The following is an 18,651-nucleotide window of genomic DNA, read 5'->3' as shown; positions in this document are numbered from 1 at the left end:
AATTCCTTTTGAATGAAGTGAGTGCAATGGCACTTGCCCACATTCTTCCTATTCTATCTTTGTCTTTTCCTCCCTCTGTAGATTCCCCCACTGTTGTGGACTGTAATTGCCTAGTGAGCAGAAATTTGTAATTTTGCCTATGCAACTCTGTAAAGCAGCATATACGGTACATGAATATATAACATATACCTTTGTATATTTATAACCATGTACAAATAGTACACAATAAAATATTAATTTTAGACAGTGTATTAAATGGAGTATCCCTAAAGGTAAATGGTGCTTGCACGGTAGGAGCGATTAAGGCTGCAATCCTAAATATACTTACTAGGGTGCAGGCCTCCTTTGGCTTATGGGACTACCACTACTGAGTAAAAATATATCCATAAGATCACCTTGAACAATAAAAAATTAAATATAAAATAATTTCTGTTCACCACCAAACACTCCTGAGTGCTTATATCCCAACTATCCCAGCAATATGGGAGACGAGCATATTAATCATTCTGAACCAGAAGGCAGCTGGCCCATTGATCTTGTAATAGGTTGTCAATTCATGGTCTTCTAGACTAGAGGCACAAGTAGAACAATGCAAAGAAGAAAAAAGTGCTATAGATTTGCATTAATCTTGTTAAGCCAACATAATAAATAACTCGCATGAGAAGGTATGAACACCCAATGAGGTATATAAGGAAACTTTTTTTTTTTTTTAAAGTCGTCTTGTCTAACCTCAGTGCTCAGTGTCAAGTAATCAGCTCAGTATATGAGCTGGCTTTCTTTATAGCAAATTTATGCTGGGGGGTGTAGGAAATGCACTTTCCATGGCTCAGCATAAAGCAACTATCCTTTTCACAAGTGACAGTGCCTGCCACTCCTTATTCTAAATACAACTGTGAACTGAATAAAGCTTCTTCCAAGCAACTGATTTGATTTAAAATCTACTAGCCTTCAACTACACTTAGGTGGTATGCTGGAGAGTATCAGTGCAAGCCTATACATTTCTACTACACTCCAGGTAAAATGTATATACTGGAGCCCAGCCTGAAATATACTCGGAGTCGAGTGTGGATTTCATACTCTTTATTCAGCTCATAGTAGTGAGGAATGAAAGTTCCCCCTGAAATGTCTGCTTTATATACATTATTTACACAATGGGCCCCACGTGATTGGCTAATTGCGGGATTCTCCTGTAGGCCAATCAGGTTGCGGATTCACTTCCACCTGGAGTTGGATTGGGTGGCTCCTGCGGACCAATCAGACTGCTGCATTCTGAATCCTATTGTTCTAGGACCAATCGGACAGCACCAATTCCATAGGGCGAGGCGTCGCATGCTAGCACCACCGACAGCCTCTCGCTGAAGTGTGCCAAGACAGAGTTTGAGATGAGCAAGTCCTTGACTGCCTGGAATGCGGTCTCCTAGCGCTGGCTCCACACCCAAGGGGCCCGCTTGTCCAGGGGTCTGTGTAGGGGCTCTGCTACCGCCGCCTTATGGGGGAGGAAGGCATGGTAAAAGTTCAGTAGTCCCAAGAAGGCCTGAAGTTCAGTCTTGCCTTTGGGCACTGGGGCATCACAAATGGCCCGTACCTTGTCCCCAGTTGGGTGGACCCCTTCTGCGTCCACCATAAATCCCAGAAAGTCCACCCGAGGCACTCCTAGTAGACACTTTTCCTGCTTCATCTTGAGACCCACTGTCTGGAAACGGTGCAGAACGGTGCGGAGGCAGTCCTCAAACTCCTCTGGCGTGGGCCCGCCAATCAACACATCATCGAAGAAGGGGGTGACGCCAGGAATCCCTTTAAGGAGAGAGTCCATTAGATTCTGGAATATGCCTGGTGCCACGCTGACACCGAATTGCAGCCACTTTACCTTGAATGCTCCTCTGTGCCTCTGCTGTGGCCTCATCCACAGGCAGCTGTTGATAGGCTTGGGCCAAGTCCAGCTTGCCAAAAAAATTTGACCCAGCCAGGGTGGCGAGGACATGGCTGACCACTGGCACTGGGTATACGTGGGCTGCGAGGGCCTTGTTTATGGTACATTTGTAGTCTGCACAGATGCAGACCGAGCCATTAGGCTTGATGGGTGTGACGATTGGGGTTTCCCAGGGGGCATTAGGCACAGGCTCCAGCACTCCTTGCTCCACGAGCTGGTCCAATTCCTTGTCTATACGGGGTTTCAGGGTGAACGGGACCCAGCAGGCCTTGAGCCTCACAGGTCATACTGCGGGGTCAAGCTGTAGGGCAATGGGGGGGCGTATACTGTCCCAAATTTCCCATCAAAACCCCCCAGAAATTCCTTGCATATGGCGTCCACATCCACTTGTAAGCTAGTGTGGTTCACCCCGGTGACAGCTAGCCCCAGTGGTCCAAACCATGCCAATCCCAGTAAGCTAACGTAGGGCCTCTTGACCACAAGCAAGTCCAGTTGCCGCGTCCGCCCTGAAGGTCCCCACCCCCATTGTGGGGACCTCACATTTCTGGAGGTCCCGGAGGGTGAGTGGGGCGGGCCTGAGTTTGGGACCCCCACTATGTCATAGTTTCCTTAAGGTCCTTGCCGAAATTATGGACAGAGTTGAACCCGTGTCAAGCTCCATGCAGCACGGGGCCCCCTCTATCTGTACCTCTACATAAATTTTCTCTATGTTGAGTGGGGCAACTGGTATACCTGGCAGTCCGTGATCTCAGTCGAGTTGTCTTGGTGTGTTGGGCCCCGGGGCCTGGGGTTCTTGGATTGGTCATCTGATGCCTGGTGTCGGGTGGGCTGAGCCCGACACACCCGGGCAATGTGTCCCAATTTTCTGCACTGCCTGCACTCTGCGTTGCGAAAACAGCAGGTCCTCCTCTCGTGACTCTCCCCGCAGCTTGCGCAGTTCCCTCCTTCTCGTCGAGGCAGCTGTGGTCTGTGTGCTGCTTGAGTGCGCCGCTGTACTCGGTGCACCTCCTCCCTGTCGGATCCTGAGTCGTTGGCAAGGTCTTTGTGGTGGACCCTCAGTTGCTCGGCAGCTTCAGTTGCCAGGGGCTCCTCCAGCGCGACCTGGAACGTTAGGTCCTTCTTGGCATAGAGGCGTCGTTGCAGCTTCTCATCCTTCAGGCCACCGATGAGGCGGTCACGAAGCATGTTCTCCAATTTTGAGAAGTTGCAGAACCGGGCGGCTTGGTGGAGGGAGGTCACAAACCCAGTTATGGTTTCCCCAGGGGCTTGCCGCTTTGCGTAGAAGGCATTTCGAAGAGCCACCACCGAGGGCTCTATCTCTCTGTCAATCCCTGTACGGTCCACCACCGAGGGCTGTGGTGAGAAGTGCCCCTTCAGCCGTTCCATTATTGTTTTGTAAGGAACAGTAGCGACGTCTTCAGGCGCAAGGAGAGCCCGGGCAATTTCGAACGTCTCCTCTCCGCAGACACTGAAGAATATTGCTCTCTTCTTGGCGTCTTCTTCGTTGGTGACCCCTTTGGCTTCTAGGAGGAAGGTGAAATGGGAAGCGTATGCTTCCCAGTCTCCGGATGCTGGGTTGAATGGCGAGAAGCTGCTTTTGGTTGCCATTCTGAGTTCCTTGGGTCCAGGAGCTGAAGCCTGGATACACGGTGCAAGGCAGCCGTGTGGCAGGTGGCGGTGCTTTGTGCGGCGGTCAGCTCAGCGGGATCCCACATTCATCGCCAGTGAAATATACTCGGAGTCGAGTGTGGATTTCATGCTCTTTATTCAGCTCATAGTGGTGAGGAATGAAAGTTCCCTCGAAATGTCTGCTTTATATACATTATTTACACAATGGGCCCCACATGATTGGCTAATTCTGGGATTCTCCTGTAGGCCAATCAGGTTGCGGATTCACTTCCACCTGGAGTTGGATTGGGTGGCTCCTGCGGACCAATCAGACTGCTGCATTCTGAATCCTATTGTTCTAGGACCAATCAGACAGCTGCATTCTGAATCCTATTGTTCTAGGACCAATCAGACTGCTGCAATTTGGATCCTATTCAACTCAGTACATAACACAACCTTAAAGTGTTATTCTAAAGTCTTATTCTGGAATACTTTTAAAATCTTCCCAAGCTACTTATTTTGGGCATGTGCTTGCCTTGCTATATTTAAGCAAAACCACGATTGCTAATTCCGCCCGAAAGCAACCTTGAAATCACACTGAGAATGGAGGCTGCAAAACATGTTTATTTTTCAATTAAGATAAGTTAACTGAAGAGAACGGCTTTGCCAAACAGACGCTCGACTCCCAGAACCGAACGAGTACACTTCATCCTTTCCCGCTACCCACCACGAGGCAGGCTGGGACTACACTTCCCAGCACCCATTGCTTCTGGGTCCTCACATACAGGATTAGCCAAGGCAGCCTTACCCGGTTGTCATTATGTCAGAAGCATTCCGTTAGCACAGATTACGACTTTGTTTTGCAGCATAACAAGAGGAGTAGCTTCTGTCGTCTGAGGGAGCCTTCTGAGAATCAGCAGCGGGGTCCCTCGAGCCTAAGAAAGTGACACTTCTATCCCGGCGCCACCCTGGACGCCTCTGCTCTTCTGGGGGCCTCTCGTCGACGACGGCGCTTTATGAAACGTCACGTCGTTCCGGTTTTTCAAAATGGCCGCGGTGTCGGCGGCAGTTCGCGTCCTGGGAGCTGCTCCTGCCTATCGGGGAGCTCCGGTCTCCTTCACCTTTCCTTCGTAGGCTTGCTGGGCCGAGGCGCCCAAGAATTCTGCGATACTCCAAACTGGCCCTCGTTCGCATTCAAAATAAAATTAAAAATGAAGCCAAGCAAGGTATGTCAACGCGGTCTCTTACCGAGACTTAAAATACGTTATTTCGGAGGCCAAGTATTATTACGCAGGCTCCAAGAACAGGAAACACCTCGGCAAGGGAAGATTTCGAGCCAGTTTGTGTGCTGGAAACAAGCTTCTGGGATGCCAAGAACTCGCTCCGACAACAACGTTGGGTAAACACGACTTGTTTCCAAGTGAGGGGTTGGGGGGGGGAGAGCTGCAATCAGCTAAAAGGTTTCCGCCATATTTTAGTATAGTAGATCAAATGCTAGCAATTAAGTTTTTGATATGGGAGCTGTTGCTCCCCCTCACGTGTTCTGTGTAAATTGCTGGGGTTTTTTAGACTAATGTATTGTGAATTAGATGTTATGAGTGCTTGTTATGAATTTTATGAGGCGCTTTAAATTCCAATTTTATTTGGTTGGTGTCTTTCAATTTTTAATCTAGGCCATCTTGGAATAGCATTACTCAAGAATTGTGGCAGATTTACTAAAACACTGGTCAGAAAATGGCGCACACACAAAGCTTATTCTGCAGTCCTTTGAGCTGTGAATTTAACGCTGCCTTTTACTTGGTTTATGCTTATTTTATAATTTTTGGATTACTTTGTTACTCCGCTGGATGCACTGTAAAGTCATCCTGGGAATTTTCCACATTGAAGCGTGTTATATACAAGGGTTAAAATAAAGACTATGATTCTAATATTCTCTAAAGTTCACTTATGGATTTCAAATGTGTCCTTCCAACCATGTGGAATAAAAGCAGTACAATGCTGTACGATCAGTGCAGTGGGCCCAACCCTCAACAAAGCTTAGACAATGCTCTTCTTGAACTTCAGTCACATGACTCTCTGGTTCAGCAAGCATTTTAAAACAATGGCAGTTTCTAATTTCTTTTTTTTATATATGCTTTAAAAATATCATTGAATAGAAATTCTAATGATTAAACAATATATATTTTAAATAAAAAAACCATGTCTACTCAAAAGTCTTGCTGATTTCAGTGGTGCTAACTCCAACATAACTGGTTATTGGCTAGAAGCTTGAGTGTATTTATTAATTAAGCTGGTTCAGATTCTATATTGAGGGAGTCACAATAGGAAAGCCTTTGCTTTATGGCAAGAAAGAACAAGTGGTTATTTCTGGGGAACTTTATTTAGGTGTTTAAAAACACTATTAAATTGGTTGATGTCATGTCAACATCACACAAAAATGTAAGTTATTTTAGGCAGCACTATACAATAAAATAAGGGACAAGGGTGGTGCTGTGGCCTAAACCCACAGAGCCTAGGGCTTGCTGGTCAGAAGGTTGGCAGTTTGAATTCTCGCGATGGGGTGAGCTCCCATTGTTCAGTCCCAGCTCCTGCCCACCTAGCAGTTCGAAAGCACATCAAGTGCAAATAGATAAATAGAACGGTCAGGGGTACCTTTACCCTTATACAATAAAATAGAAGATTGAAACCAGTGCAAAGTTTATTGGAACTTCAGGTACCTCCATTTCAGGAGGCTTTCATTGAAAAGCGGTCAAAAACCTGATGGCATTGCCACTTCTCTGGCTGTATAGGTAACTCATATATCCTTTATAACCAAAGCTGCTGTTTGAGCCATTACAGTGGTGCCCCGCAAGATGAACGCCTCGCAAGACGGAAAACCCGCTAGACGAAAGGGTTTTCCGTTTTGGAGGCGCTTCGCAAAACGAATTTCCCTATGGGGTTGCTTCGCAAGACGAAAAAATCTTGCGAGTCCCCGCGTGTTTTTTTTGCTCCCCCCCCCTTTTCATAAGGCGCTAATCCGCTTATCAGCTGTTCCGCTGATAAGCCGCTTAACAGCTGATCGCTGAATGCCGCTAGACCGCTGTAGCGCTAATCCGCTAAGCTGTCAATGGGCTTGCTTCGCAAGACGAAAAAACCACTAGACGAAGAGAATCGCGGAACGGATTCTTTTCGTCTTGCGAGGCACCACTGTATATACCGTATTTTTCGCTCCATAGGACGCTCCTGACGAAAAGACGCACCAAGTTTTTAGAGCAGGAAAACAAGAAAAAAAAATCGGACTCAAATGTTGTACTAAGCTATTTAAAACAGCAAAGTGTGTGGCTCCTGTCCACTTTGCTGCTTTAAAGCGAGCCACGGTATATAATGAAGTGAATGGGAAAAGGACAGACATTCCATTATAATGCAGCTGTTTTCATTATCACTGGGAAGTCAGTATTGGCAGCAGTCATAAAAACTAAAATTTGAGCATTTTACTGTTATTAATCAAGAATATTAATAGTCAGGGAGAGAAACCAGGGCTGTGCAAATGAGAAGTGCTTGGAGTATGGAGGAACAGCAAAGAGATAAAATGATTGCGCTCCAGTTCCTAAATCTCTGAAGTTTTCTCAAAACAGGCATGGTTGTTTTGAAAGGAAGATTCAAAATGGAGTGACTGAGCAAAGAACAGAGGAGGAAAAGAGGGCAGATAAATAGCTTCCATTCAATAACAAGAGAACACAATGTTTTTGGTTTGGTATAGGTGGACTGTACTTGTAAGAATTTGTACAATGAATTATAGATTTGGAGTGGAATATCAGTGTCTCTTTTCAGCAATAAAGATTAGCTGCTAGGAACATGGTCCACACACACACACACAGGATGTCTGGTTATAGTTGTGCAGTTTAAACTGTTCCTGAGCCAGATGCCTGCTCAGTTGTAGCTGAGCTCACTATTACTGGTTTGTGGAGATGCTTTGCATGTATTTATGACTATTTCTGCAAAACTGCTACTTGAAGAAATCCCCAAACTTAATATTTTTAAACTTCAAATGGAGCTCAGAATCCTGTTAGGCAATCCTCTGCAGTTGAATAAGGAGGCACTGAGAGACAGCAATTTGCTGCTCCCCACCAAGCATCCCAGGGGTGCAGGGCAAAGAGCACCCCAGGAGCACACAGCCTTCCCTCTGCATGCAAACCTTGTCGGGGCTTCAGGGGAAAGCAAAGGCTGTAGGCAGAGCAGTGTGGTTCCTCCCCCCCACCCCAAAGAGCACCCCAGGAGCACACAGCCTTCCCTCTGCTTGCAAACCTTGTCGGGACTTCAGGGGAAAGCAGAAGCTGCAGGTAGAGCCGCGTGGCTCCTCCCCCCACCCCCAAAGAGCAGCCCAGGAGCACACAGCCTTCCCTCTGCATGCAAACCTTGTCGGGGCTTCAAGGGAAAGCAAAGGCTGCAGGCAGAGCAGTGTAGCTCCTCCCCCTCACCCCCAAAGAGCACCCCAGGAGCACACAGCCTTCCCTCTGCATGCAAACCTTGTTGGGACTTCAGGAGAAAGCAGAAGCTGCCAGCAGAGCCGCGTGGCTCCTCCCCCCCCACCCCCAAAGAGCAGTCCAGGAGCACACAGCCTTCCCTTCTGCTTGCAAACCTTGTCGGAGCTTCAGGGGAAAGCAAAGGCTGCAGGCAGAGCAGTGTAGCTCCTCCCCCCCCACCCCCAAAGAGCACCCCAGGAGCACACAGCCTTCCCTTCTGCTTGCAAACCTTGTCGGGGCTTCAGGGGAAAGCAAAGGCTGCAGGCAGAGCAGTGTGACTCCCCACTCCACCCCCAAAAAGCACCCCAGGAGTGTGGGGCAAAGGCGCACAGCCTTCCCTCTGCTTGCAAACCTTGTCAGGGCTTCAGGGGAAAGCAGAGGCTGCCGGCAGAGCCGCGTGGCTCCTCCCCCCACCCCCAAAGAGCAGCCCGGGAGCGCACAGCCTTCCCGCTGCTTGCAAACGTTGCCGGGGCTTCAGGGGAAAGCGGAGGCTGCCGGCAGAGCACCGTGGCTCCTCCCCCCACTCCTAAAGAGCAGCCCAGGAGCGCAGGGCAACAGCGATTTGGCTCCAGGGACCACACATTCGCTCCATAAGACGCACAGACTTTTTCCCTTACATTTTAGGAGGGAAAAAGTGCGTCCTATGGAGCGAAAAATACGGTACTAGCAATATTTATTAGAAAAACACTGGCTCTGCAGTAATCACCTCGCATAGGAGCATCAGAAGCAGATGTCCTGCACAACCCTCAGTGGGTCACAGCAGCATTAAAACCTCCAATCAAGGCCTTGAAGCAGGAACAGCCAAGTCAGAGCGGCTTCACCGGTGAACTTGTAAGCCAAATATATTGCCATCAAGAAGCAGGCTTTATTCAAGTATGTTACCATAGAAGACATGTACGTCAAAAGCCCTTAAAATGAAGAGCTATATTTATTACCTGATGCTCTGGTAGTCCTAGCTTTGCTTTTTTCATTAGTGGTCAACATGTATAGTCCTATGTTGCCGTAGAAATGTTTTTATTGTGTACGGTGATTGTGACTTTGTGTGCCTTTTGCACTGCTGCCCAATGTTCTATTTTCCACTACAATGCAGTCAAAGACCAAAAACTGAATGGCCATTGTCTATGTTTGCACTCCTATTCAATGCCCAAGGAAGAATTATCTACTTTAAGATATGAATATCTGCCTCCTTATACAGAAAGTCAACAAAAGTTGTTGAGTTTTGAGATGTCATTCACATCTACAGCAACTTTCATTAGCATTTTGTTCTGTAGAGGAAAAAAAGGCTATAATCCATCTACATTTCTAAGCTAAAAACAAACTCAAGCCACATGTTTTCATGGAAGACAGCAAGATTAAGAAGGGCAGCTAACAAGGTTTGTTTGCTCTCTAAACACTGCAGACTTACTAGCCCCAATTATTAGAGTGTTCTGCAAGTACAGTGGCTCACTGAATTTGCCAGGGGTTAAGCAAATAGTTCCAAGATATTCAGGAGGACCCATTGGAGGCAGCCTGATGGCTATATAGATTTGATTCTTACCCTTGCCCTAGATTTACTAGTCTTCCTTATCAGTATGTGACCTTTAAAAGCCAGGGCATGAATTTCCTCCACTGTCAGAAACACATCCATCAAAATGGGGAAAAAGAACAAGAGGGATTCAGTAAAATGACTGCAAGCTTTCATAACATCATTCCTCTTCACCTCTCAAATCGCTACTGGTTTCTTCTAGACTGAAATGTTTCAAAGTTTCTTCTTGCATCTGCTTTAAACACAAGGCCTGTCTCAAATTTCTTCTAGGGTAGCAGATTCTTCTTAGGTTCTTGTACCCAGTTCTGCTAGGTAGAAAGATCAGAACCACCAGTTTGTTGACAGGGCCACGGTATGCAAATATTCTGTGTTGATGACATCACACAGGGTGCTCCCACTCATCTTCCACTTGAAAACTAGGGTAAAGTAGAAATAGAAACACGGTGTTTCCATTCTGCAGTTGCTTTCTAAGGAGAGAAAAATGCACACACTGGCTTTTTCAATCTGGTAAATGCCCATCTTGTAGAAGTCTCTCGCTTTGGCTAACTGTTTGTCCACCAGGATAGGAGACCCAGACCAGGTTCACTGATAGATCCCTGCACAGAGAAAGAATATATGTTAGAATTTAGCACATGAAAATCTGGATTATCCATTTAATCTGCAGTATTCTCTGAATTCTGAGTTTTTCATTCTGAGGTCACTTAGAGATCCTCACATACCCTTTCCTCACAATTATAAATACTTGAAAGAATAAGGTCTACATCCTATCACCAAGGATGTGACTACTTTTAGGTAGTGAAAGGATATTTCAAAAGCCTATGTAGAAAGGAGTAGTGTTAAATAGTTACCACTAGTGTGTAGGGGGCTTCCTTCTTCTGCACCTCCTCTGTGGCACTAGAGGTGGAGGGCTCTGCAGAGCTTGGGCCTGTTGGGGATGTGTCAATGAAAGTTTCATCAACCACCCGGAAACGGATTTCCTCTCCTGTATCCATATACAGGTCATGGGCTCCTTCTTCGGTCTCATATTCCCAAACCCATACTTGTTCTGCTTCATCACTGGGCACATAGAGAGTTAAGGCAACAGTGCGATAAGAAGGCATAGAAGTTCAAATTCAAGTATGAAATCCCTTTTCTGATATTGGCTCTCACAGCTTTTTAACTTAAGTACAGCACAAGTAAAATAATGCTAAATTAGATCACTCTCTACAGCAATGGAAAATTTTCTGCTGCAAGTTATCCTAAATGCATTCTGGAAAATGCATTTCGCTGTCCCCTGTGCAAGGTTTTCACAAAGAACACACTAGATCTGCTAATAAATGTTTCTTATGTTATGCAGCAAGAAAATTGAATTCAATCCAGCAACTAACCACAGGTCTCAGGATGGAAACAAATAAGACATTTGATTTGGACTGCAGTTTCCCAAACCTTAACTGATCTCTTCCTATTAATGCCCTTCACACCACAGCCCTCAACCCAACTAATCTTTGGGTTGTATCCAATGTGCAAGTAGAAGGCAGCTTTGTGCAATGGATCTTTTTCTCTTCCCCTACAGTTTCCACAAAGCTTCCCTACAGAGTCTGGGGACCCTGCCAAACATTGAAGGCTGCGTCCATCCATGGCTACAGAGTTTGTGCCCGGGGAGGTTGCCTAAGATTAGGTGGAGGAATCTTGTGCCCTGCAACCCTGACCTCTTACACCTGCAGCACCAGATGACACAGCTCACAATGTCTGATAATTCCTCTCTAAATGAGCTGGGGGGGGGGCAGGGATAAGGGTAAATGAAAGATCCATTGTGAAAGTGTTGGATACACCCAGTTTTTCAAAAATTATATGGATGCTTTCCTGAGCCTAGTGACTTAATGTTAATATTAGTCTAGCATTAAATAACAGACAATCTACTGGAACGTTTTGTAACATACTCATAGGGGGTTTTGCATTAAGTAAAAACAGACTCCATCTGAAGGGAAGTAGTTTGCATATTATACATCTTTAGACACCCAGCGTCACGGAGCTGTTTAGAGGATACAACTTGGCAGGTTGCTGTAGGGATTCTGGAGGAATGATGATGTCATCAAAGAACCCAAGTGAAACTACAAAAAAGAAGTTCAGATTAATAAAGAAGCAAGATGGATGCAATGCGACTCCTAGAATTTAACTTTCCCCAGTCATCACCTAGTGGCATGTCCAATAAGGAATCTGAACCTATGTCCAGCATTCTTTCCGCTGTACTGTAAATTTAATAAATGCAGAATTGGAATATCCATCAGGACAATAAAGGAGAACAACTTTAAGCCTCAATTATGTTTTTCCACCTTTCATTCTATATTGATGTATTTTTATTTATTTATTTTTCAGAAAAGAAACTGAAGTTCAGTTCTTTTGGCAATGTTTTGCTGCTATTAAGGAGTGATTCCAAACATCTTAACCATAGTAACTTCAAACTTTATTAATAGAACAGTCTTTCTTTTGAGACATATCTACTGGTTATCTTGATATAATATTCCAGAATTCTAGACACCCACTGCAGTCCTACCCATAATATTCCTGTGATTATTTGGTGAAGTACTAGTAAAAGTTAAAATTTACCCCGAACTCCTTCCAGACTGCAGCCTTTTATTACTCCAACCAGAATTTCATCCAGAAAGGGGTGAAACACAACATACCGAAAATGCACTGAAAAAGAAAAAAGCAACACAATATGCTGCTTGAACAAGTCACGATTCCCTCCCTCCCTATAGCAATTCAATACAGTGGACGATCGGGTTGTAAACATAATCCGTGCGGGAAGCACGTCTGCAACCCACAGCGTCGGGTCTGCGCGGGTTGCGATTTGGCACTTGTGCGCATGCGCAGAAACCCGGAAGTAACCCATTCTGGTACTTCTGGGCTCGCTGCGGTGCGCAACCCAAAATTGCGCAACCCGAAGGGTCTGTAAGCCGAGGTATGACTGTACTAGCATTTTGCTATTTACTAGTTTCTGAAAAAAATAATGAATGGGCTGAGCAGGCTCAAATACCACCATACAGTGGTACTCCCATTTCAAGCCCAAACCTCCTAAGTTTCAGTGACTGTTCCTACAATCACCAAAGCAAGTGTGGCAAAATGTTTGTAGTTGTTGTTTAACAGAAGCATAAGGGTTTTGTCTCTTTAAATAAAGGACATGGCCTCCAATGGGAAGGTGTAAATGCAGGGCAGAACCAAAAGACCCAAAACCATGATACTGGCAAAACATGGGTGGGTGGAGTTGGCACTTGCTTCTGACCTTCTCTGCTTGACAAAATCCAGTATCTACACTCAGACATGCATACAGCTGGGTGTACAAGTGGAGACACTCATGTTTAGGGGTCTAAGAATTTCAAAATTGCCATGATCGCACATCATTAATTGCACCTCTCCATGTCCCAAAAACTGTCTGAGAAATCCTAAGGAAAACTATGCTTTCAATCTATGCTTCTATGTCATTGACCTAATGATGTGCATAGCATATCAGTCCAGTTTCTGGGCAGCTGTGTCAGCTTTTTGAGATTCTGCAAGCCTGGCAGACTGAAAATAGACTTGTTTTGATCGGTAACTAGAGCAAATAGGACAGTGCTGAGTGAACTGCAGCAGTAAGGGAAATGAAGATTAGAGTGGCCCTGTTTGCACCCAAGTGGTCTTTTAGATTTGTCTTGTCAGATATTAGATGTACAGGATAAATGAAGGTCAAGACACCAGCAGTTTCTAGAATGAACAACTGCAACACACACTGGAAAAAGTCTATCAGTACCTTTCATTTTCCATAAGAAACTGATGAATTTAAAAAAATAGCAAAGGAAGTCAAATAAAACGATAACAAGCGTCATTTATGCAGGAGCATAAAGGTACACATTATGCACACTGCAAGTAATATACTGTCACCATTCCATGACTGATAAATCCATCAGCATTCTAAAGAACAACATTGTGATAAGTTGAGAATTTAAGACAGGGATCACCAAGCTTTTTTGACCAATTGGCTCATTTTTAATTTTGAGAGCCCTGTTGGCACTAGTTACAAAATGGCTGCCATGGAGGGACACGGCATAACACAACATGGCTGCCATGTGGTGCATGGGTAAAACACCCCCCGGCCGCCTCATGCTTACTATTGGAAATCAACTATGTCTTGCGGGACCTGATAGTTGAGACGCAGCTTTTAAAGGCATAAGAACCCTGCTTTTCCAAATGTGAATCCAAAAACAAAGCCTAAGCCGCATCCAGCACCCACTTCCTTGGGATTGTCCCATTGTAAACTTGCTTCCAAAGTTGGCATATACACCGTGGTACTGCAAGCTATTTATACCATGATTTTTAATGTGTGCCTGCACATCAGATCCTACACAGGAGATATGTCTAAGTGATAGTCGTGACCAATAAAGTGACCACCTGTCAAAGTGGCTCATAGAGGGCTGGTCACTTATGGATCTAGTTGTCCTGCTGAAGTTGCTCCTCAACCCTGCCATAGGTCAGCATATCATATTTCTATTTCTCCAGCCTAGAACATCAATATCAACATGTAGAACAAGCCTACCTCCTTGAGAATATTGGCAATAGGTAAGAAAATGTGGTACTGCAGCATACCTAGTATGTCACCACAACTCTCCTAAGGGATCGCAAGTTCTAAGGATTAAATGAAGTAAAAGGGACTTCCTCTGATTTCTGCCTATGAAGCAGTTCCCAAATGTATTTGCTACAGAAAGTATCTGCTGCTTTACCAGCAAAACGTAGATTCCCACATGAAGAAAATAGAGATCTTAAAGTACTGTAGTGCTGCCTACTCATGTTCATATTGCTTTAGGTACCTCTCTTAAATTTTGTGGTTGTCAACTCTCCTACCAATCCAAAGCGCTCATATTAAGAAGAATAAGAGGCAAACCTTTTGTATGTGATGCACCATCTCCTGGGAATATGTAGGAATCTTCCAGTTTTGTGATGTCGTAAAGGCAGATGCAGAGGCCAACATTATACACAACCTGTTTGGGGGTGGGGAAGACAAAATCCGGAGAGCAATAAATTCCAGCAACTAGAGGAAATGTGTTAAGCCTTCCTGAAACAATATGCCAGAGTTTATGCACAAGGAAAGCTGTGCATATGAACCAAACTGGTGAACTGATTCAAAATAATTGTTTAGCAGGAAATTATTTATACGTGCCGGCCTCAACTGGCAAAAACAGTAGAGAAAGATGAGATAATTAAGAAGAAATTTGAGTGTGTTTCCTAAACGGGTGTTCCACTTTTAGTTTCTACTTATTTTGTGCCTCCCATTTACTTTCCAGTCTTACACTACATTGCATCTCATTTGGATACTGAATTTACACTGGTCAAAATCTGGCAGAGTTATTTTTCCATAGTTGTGCAAACTACTGTAGCCACTGCAATTACACCAGTTAAGTATGTGACTTTGCATGATGCCTAGTATTACATGTGACATTATACTCTTTATTAACACTAAGCCACAGATGCTATTTTCAGTCAACAAACTGGTCTGTTTCTAAAAATCTTCACATTTACAATAAGGTAAAGGTAAAGGTACCCCTGCCCGTACGGGCCAGTCTTGACAGACTCTAGGGTTGTGCGCCCATCTCACTCAAGAGGCCGGGGGCCAGCGCTGTCCGGATACACTTCCGGGTCACGTGGCCAGCATGACATCGCTGCTCTGGCAAGCCAGAGCCGCACACGGAAATGCCGTTTACCTTCCCGCTAGTAAGCGGTCCCTATTTATCTACTTGCACCCGGGGGTGCTTTCGAACTGCTAGGTTGGCAGGCGCTGGAACTGAGCAGCGGGAGCGCACCCCGCCGCGGGGATTCGAACCGCCGACCTTTCGACGGCAAGCCCTAGGCGCTGAGGCTTTTACCCACAGCGCCACCCGTGTCCCCACATTTACAATAGTTGCCCATTAAAAAACTTTAGTCAGCCGTCATGGCCTACAACACTTAACCTTATTGGCTAACTTCTTATTCAACTCTTCAGTGATAGCATCATTAAGCTTCCTTTCAAACTGCCATGGAGGAATCCGCACAGTATCCGTCATCTCCACTAACACAAACATGGTGGCCAACAAGAGTAACGTTCCTGAAAGAGGAAAAAAGAAGAGTCAGCAAGACAAATGTTCTTTTCTGCAATGATGGTCGTGACAGCAGGTGGTGACAGGAGGGGGAAAGATGCTGAAGTTTTTGTGACTCTAGTGGATCTTGTTCCATTGACCTAATCTGGTGTACATTTCAATTTCTGGTAAAAATCAATGGTTATTAAAGAATTTTGTAACCATTCTGAGCAAGCTAATTTGATTATGAATTACTGTATATCATCAGATTTTACATTAGTTATTTTTAACAGATTTTTTATTTGTCTACTTTCCAACCTTATTTGCTGGAAAATGTATACTATCTGCAGTGTGCTGTGAAATATACTATTTATCATAAAATAAGCCATGTTTTGTTACTTTAACATACTTAATACCATTTTCTTAACACATGAATTCAAAAGTGGTCTACCAGACAATACTGTCATAATTTAATAGGCTAAAATACATTCAATTATGCTGAGAAATAAAATGGCAAGCACAGAACTCATATTTAAAGTACTAGGGCACATAAAAAGCTTCTCTAAAAAGTAAGATTTTTAAATACGCTCTAAAGCTTATGAAGTATTCAAAAGCTCCTCGAGGAAGAGTTTCACAGGACAGAACCAGAACAGATCGTGAGAATGATAACTTTGATCTTGATTTCATATCAGGATGTCTTTTTAAGGCCAAAATTAAAGTAACCGCAAAAAAAGCCTTGAAGCTAGTGCAGGGGAGGAAAAGAGGGAGTGTGCTGGTGTAAGGCTTGATCTTGGCTTAATGACCTATTTTATTAAGCAGAATTGTTATGTCCAAACTGGTCCTTGGAATCTCAAGATGTAATGACCATCAATTTGATAAGAAAAACATCTTTAGGTAAAAAAACGAGAACCACCATGGATTTCTGAGGTTAAACATTAGCGTGTTCTGGGTATGCACTCATATCTCTCAGGACCAAGCACCAAATTCAAGTGCATCTATTTTATTTGCCCTGCAACATGCTCAGTTCTAAAACCAGCATGTTTCCATGCTTGGAGTACTGGCCTAGGACTGTGGAGTTCTAGGTTCAAATCCTCACTGAGACATACAGTTCACCAGATAATCATGGGTTGCCCATTCATTCTTAGCCTATCACCGTCACAGTGTTGCTGCGAGGATAAGGGGTGGTGGGAAAGAGGGAAGGCCCATGTACGTTGACCTAAGTCAGATAACGAATACTGTATCTGACTACAGACTGAGCATCGTGCACGTTTGGTTTTCCATTTCGTTGCACAGCACTAATTTGCAGAGTACCAGTCTCGCTGTCGGAAAGCTAGAAACATCTACGGCCTGAACCCATTTACTCTATAATGCACCTTTTGCACTACAGAAGTGTAATCTGCCCGAATTTTCTCATGAAATGCTTAGCACACGAAAACGCTAAGCAGAAGAATGGTGTGCTTGAAGGCTAAGGCTTACACGATCATGTGCACGAGGAAGGGAGCCCACTGAACCAAGTGAGTGGCCGGGAGAAGAGCCGTCCTGGCTCTCCAGATCCTCCTCCTCCTTTCTTCCCTGCCGCCTATTGCCAGAGGGATCCCCGGCGCCCGCTAGCGGGCCGAGGCCGACGGAGGAGCTGCGGCCGAGGCCTGAAGGCTCCTCTGCAAGCCTCCGCTCTCTCGCAGCAGCCGAGCAGCCCCAGCCCTCGCGGTTCCACTCACCCGCCTCGCGATCGCAGCGACCAGCTGTCCGACGGCAGCGGCAAGGTCGGCGCTCCTTCTATCAGAAAACGGAGGGTCGCCGGCAACCGCGACCTTACACAGAAGACCGGACACCGTCTCTTGACCACGCGACGCAGACGTTTGCTAGACTAGAGGAAAATGCTGTTTTGCTTTTGCCCGACGGCGCTTTATTCCGAGCGCGCATGCGCAAGAGTCCATAGGGCGACGGGGAGGAAACAGGAAGCCGCTAGAAGGCGCGTGGTGGCGGGTGCAGGCTGGAAGCTTGTACTGTATAGGAAGCGTCCCCAGGTGCGTTCCCGCTTGTGAAGAGCCGCAGCCAGGATTTTTGTTGGGGGGCGAGCAGAACCTCCATTAGCTATGTATTTTTATTGATTTGGAGAGTGGGCAGCTGCCCCTCCCCGCCCTCCTTCTCTGCGCCCATGGCCGTACTTGTCCTATATATTTTGGCCGCTTTGAATTTTGTCGTTTGCCAGTAGCTGTTTTTTGTACAGCATTGCTATTTAACTAAACGCGAAGCGCGCCGGTGTATACACAAATATTTATAACGGACAAAAAAAAAAAAACTTATTCTTTAGTCGTACTTTTATCTATTGCAACATGCAGCCTCTCTTTGTCTCTACCCTCTTGTGTCAGGTTTTGGGTGCCAGCAAGACGTTTGGTTGGTTTTGCTGCTTTCCCAGCTGTTCTTCAGAAAAGCTCCCGATGATTCAGCCGTCATCCTTCATACGAAAACACCCACTTCTGGGTTTGAGTTGGCTGCTTTACAGCACGCCCCCCCCCCCGCCCAATGCAAAACAGCCGCCTCGTGTTCTCTAACGCATTAACATCACCCACAACTGACATACTGGAGGAGTTAAAAACATTACACGCGAACACTTCCCAAGCTGATATGGGGATCAGGGACTTTGCCTTGCATAGAGCTGAAAATCAACCATGGAGGCTTCTGTTGCTACTTTCAGGTTGCGGGGGGGAAAGTATAGAAATTACCTATAACCCCCTAAAGAAAGATAAAGGATGCAGCATTGTTTTTGTATGCAACTTCGCTGGTCCTCCCCTACCCCCAACAACGAAACCACCACCCTGAAACCAGCTGATAACGGCCCTTTGCAATGCAATCCTATGCAAGTTTATTGAGAAGTAAATTCCACTGTGCATAATAGGCTGTACTACACTCCGGAACGAATTAAGTTCTTAACCAGAGGTACCACTGTATTCCCTAGGAGGAGCGTTTAGTCTTAAAGACTGCTTTTCCCTTTCCCGCCTTTCTACCAAGAAGAGAGCAAGA

At 45.4% G+C, this 18,651-nt stretch overlaps 3 protein-coding genes across 3 annotated transcripts in view; 1 reads left to right on the top strand and 2 right to left on the bottom strand.

The window, feature by feature from the left end:
* Positions 1–1,065: 1,065 nt before the first annotated feature.
* On the bottom strand, positions 1,066–4,473 carry LOC144328980 (uncharacterized). The gene is made up of 2 exons (XM_077934876.1): positions 2,663–4,473; positions 1,066–1,794 (listed from the first exon to the last, which is right to left on the bottom strand). The coding sequence occupies exons 1-2, from the start codon at positions 3,536–3,538 to the stop codon at positions 1,756–1,758; spliced, it is 915 nt and encodes a 304-aa protein (XP_077791002.1). The 5' UTR covers positions 3,539–4,473; the 3' UTR covers positions 1,066–1,755.
* Positions 4,474–4,611: 138 nt separating this feature from the next.
* NUP205 (nucleoporin 205) overlaps positions 4,612–18,651 on the top strand; it is a 53,513-nt gene continuing 39,473 nt past the window's right edge. The window contains exon 1 of the mRNA XM_077934875.1: positions 4,612–4,764. The gene's annotated coding sequence lies outside the window, so the exon portion shown is untranslated. The remainder of the gene's footprint in view (positions 4,765–18,651) is intronic.
* POLR3H (RNA polymerase III subunit H) lies at positions 8,884–17,533 on the bottom strand. Its single transcript, XM_028746121.2, has 7 exons — positions 17,346–17,533; positions 15,523–15,656; positions 14,460–14,556; positions 12,152–12,238; positions 11,592–11,655; positions 10,414–10,621; positions 8,884–10,161 (listed from the first exon to the last, which is right to left on the bottom strand). Exons 2-7 carry the CDS (start codon positions 15,631–15,633, stop codon positions 10,108–10,110), a joined length of 621 nt encoding a protein of 206 aa, XP_028601954.2. The 5' UTR covers positions 15,634–15,656; positions 17,346–17,533; the 3' UTR covers positions 8,884–10,107.

This window comes from Podarcis muralis, chromosome 10 (assembly GCF_964188315.1).
Source record: "Podarcis muralis chromosome 10, rPodMur119.hap1.1, whole genome shotgun sequence".
NCBI classification, from domain to species: Eukaryota; Metazoa; Chordata; class Lepidosauria; order Squamata; family Lacertidae; genus Podarcis; species Podarcis muralis.
The sequence above is the reverse complement of the archived record's forward strand: the minus strand, read 5'-3'. Positions and strand labels throughout refer to the sequence as shown.

Coding starts and splice junctions, on each gene's coding strand:
- LOC144328980 (XM_077934876.1), bottom strand. CDS start 3,538: ATGGCAACCAAAAGCAGCTTCTCGCCATTCAACCCAGCATCCGGAGAC. Junction 1,795..2,662: donor CTGAGATCACGGACTGCCAG/GTATACCAGTTG, acceptor CTCTCCTTAAAG/GGATTCCTGGCGTCACCCCC.
- POLR3H (XM_028746121.2), bottom strand. CDS start 15,633: ATGTTTGTGTTAGTGGAGATGACGGATACTGTGCGGATTCCTCCATGG. Junction 10,622..11,591: donor CTACAGCAACCTGCCAAGTT/GTATCCTCTAAA, acceptor CTATGTGCCCAG/TGATGAAGCAGAACAAGTAT. Junction 10,162..10,413: donor AAGCCCCCTACACACTAGTG/GTAACTATTTAA, acceptor TTCTCTGTGCAG/GGATCTATCAGTGAACCTGG.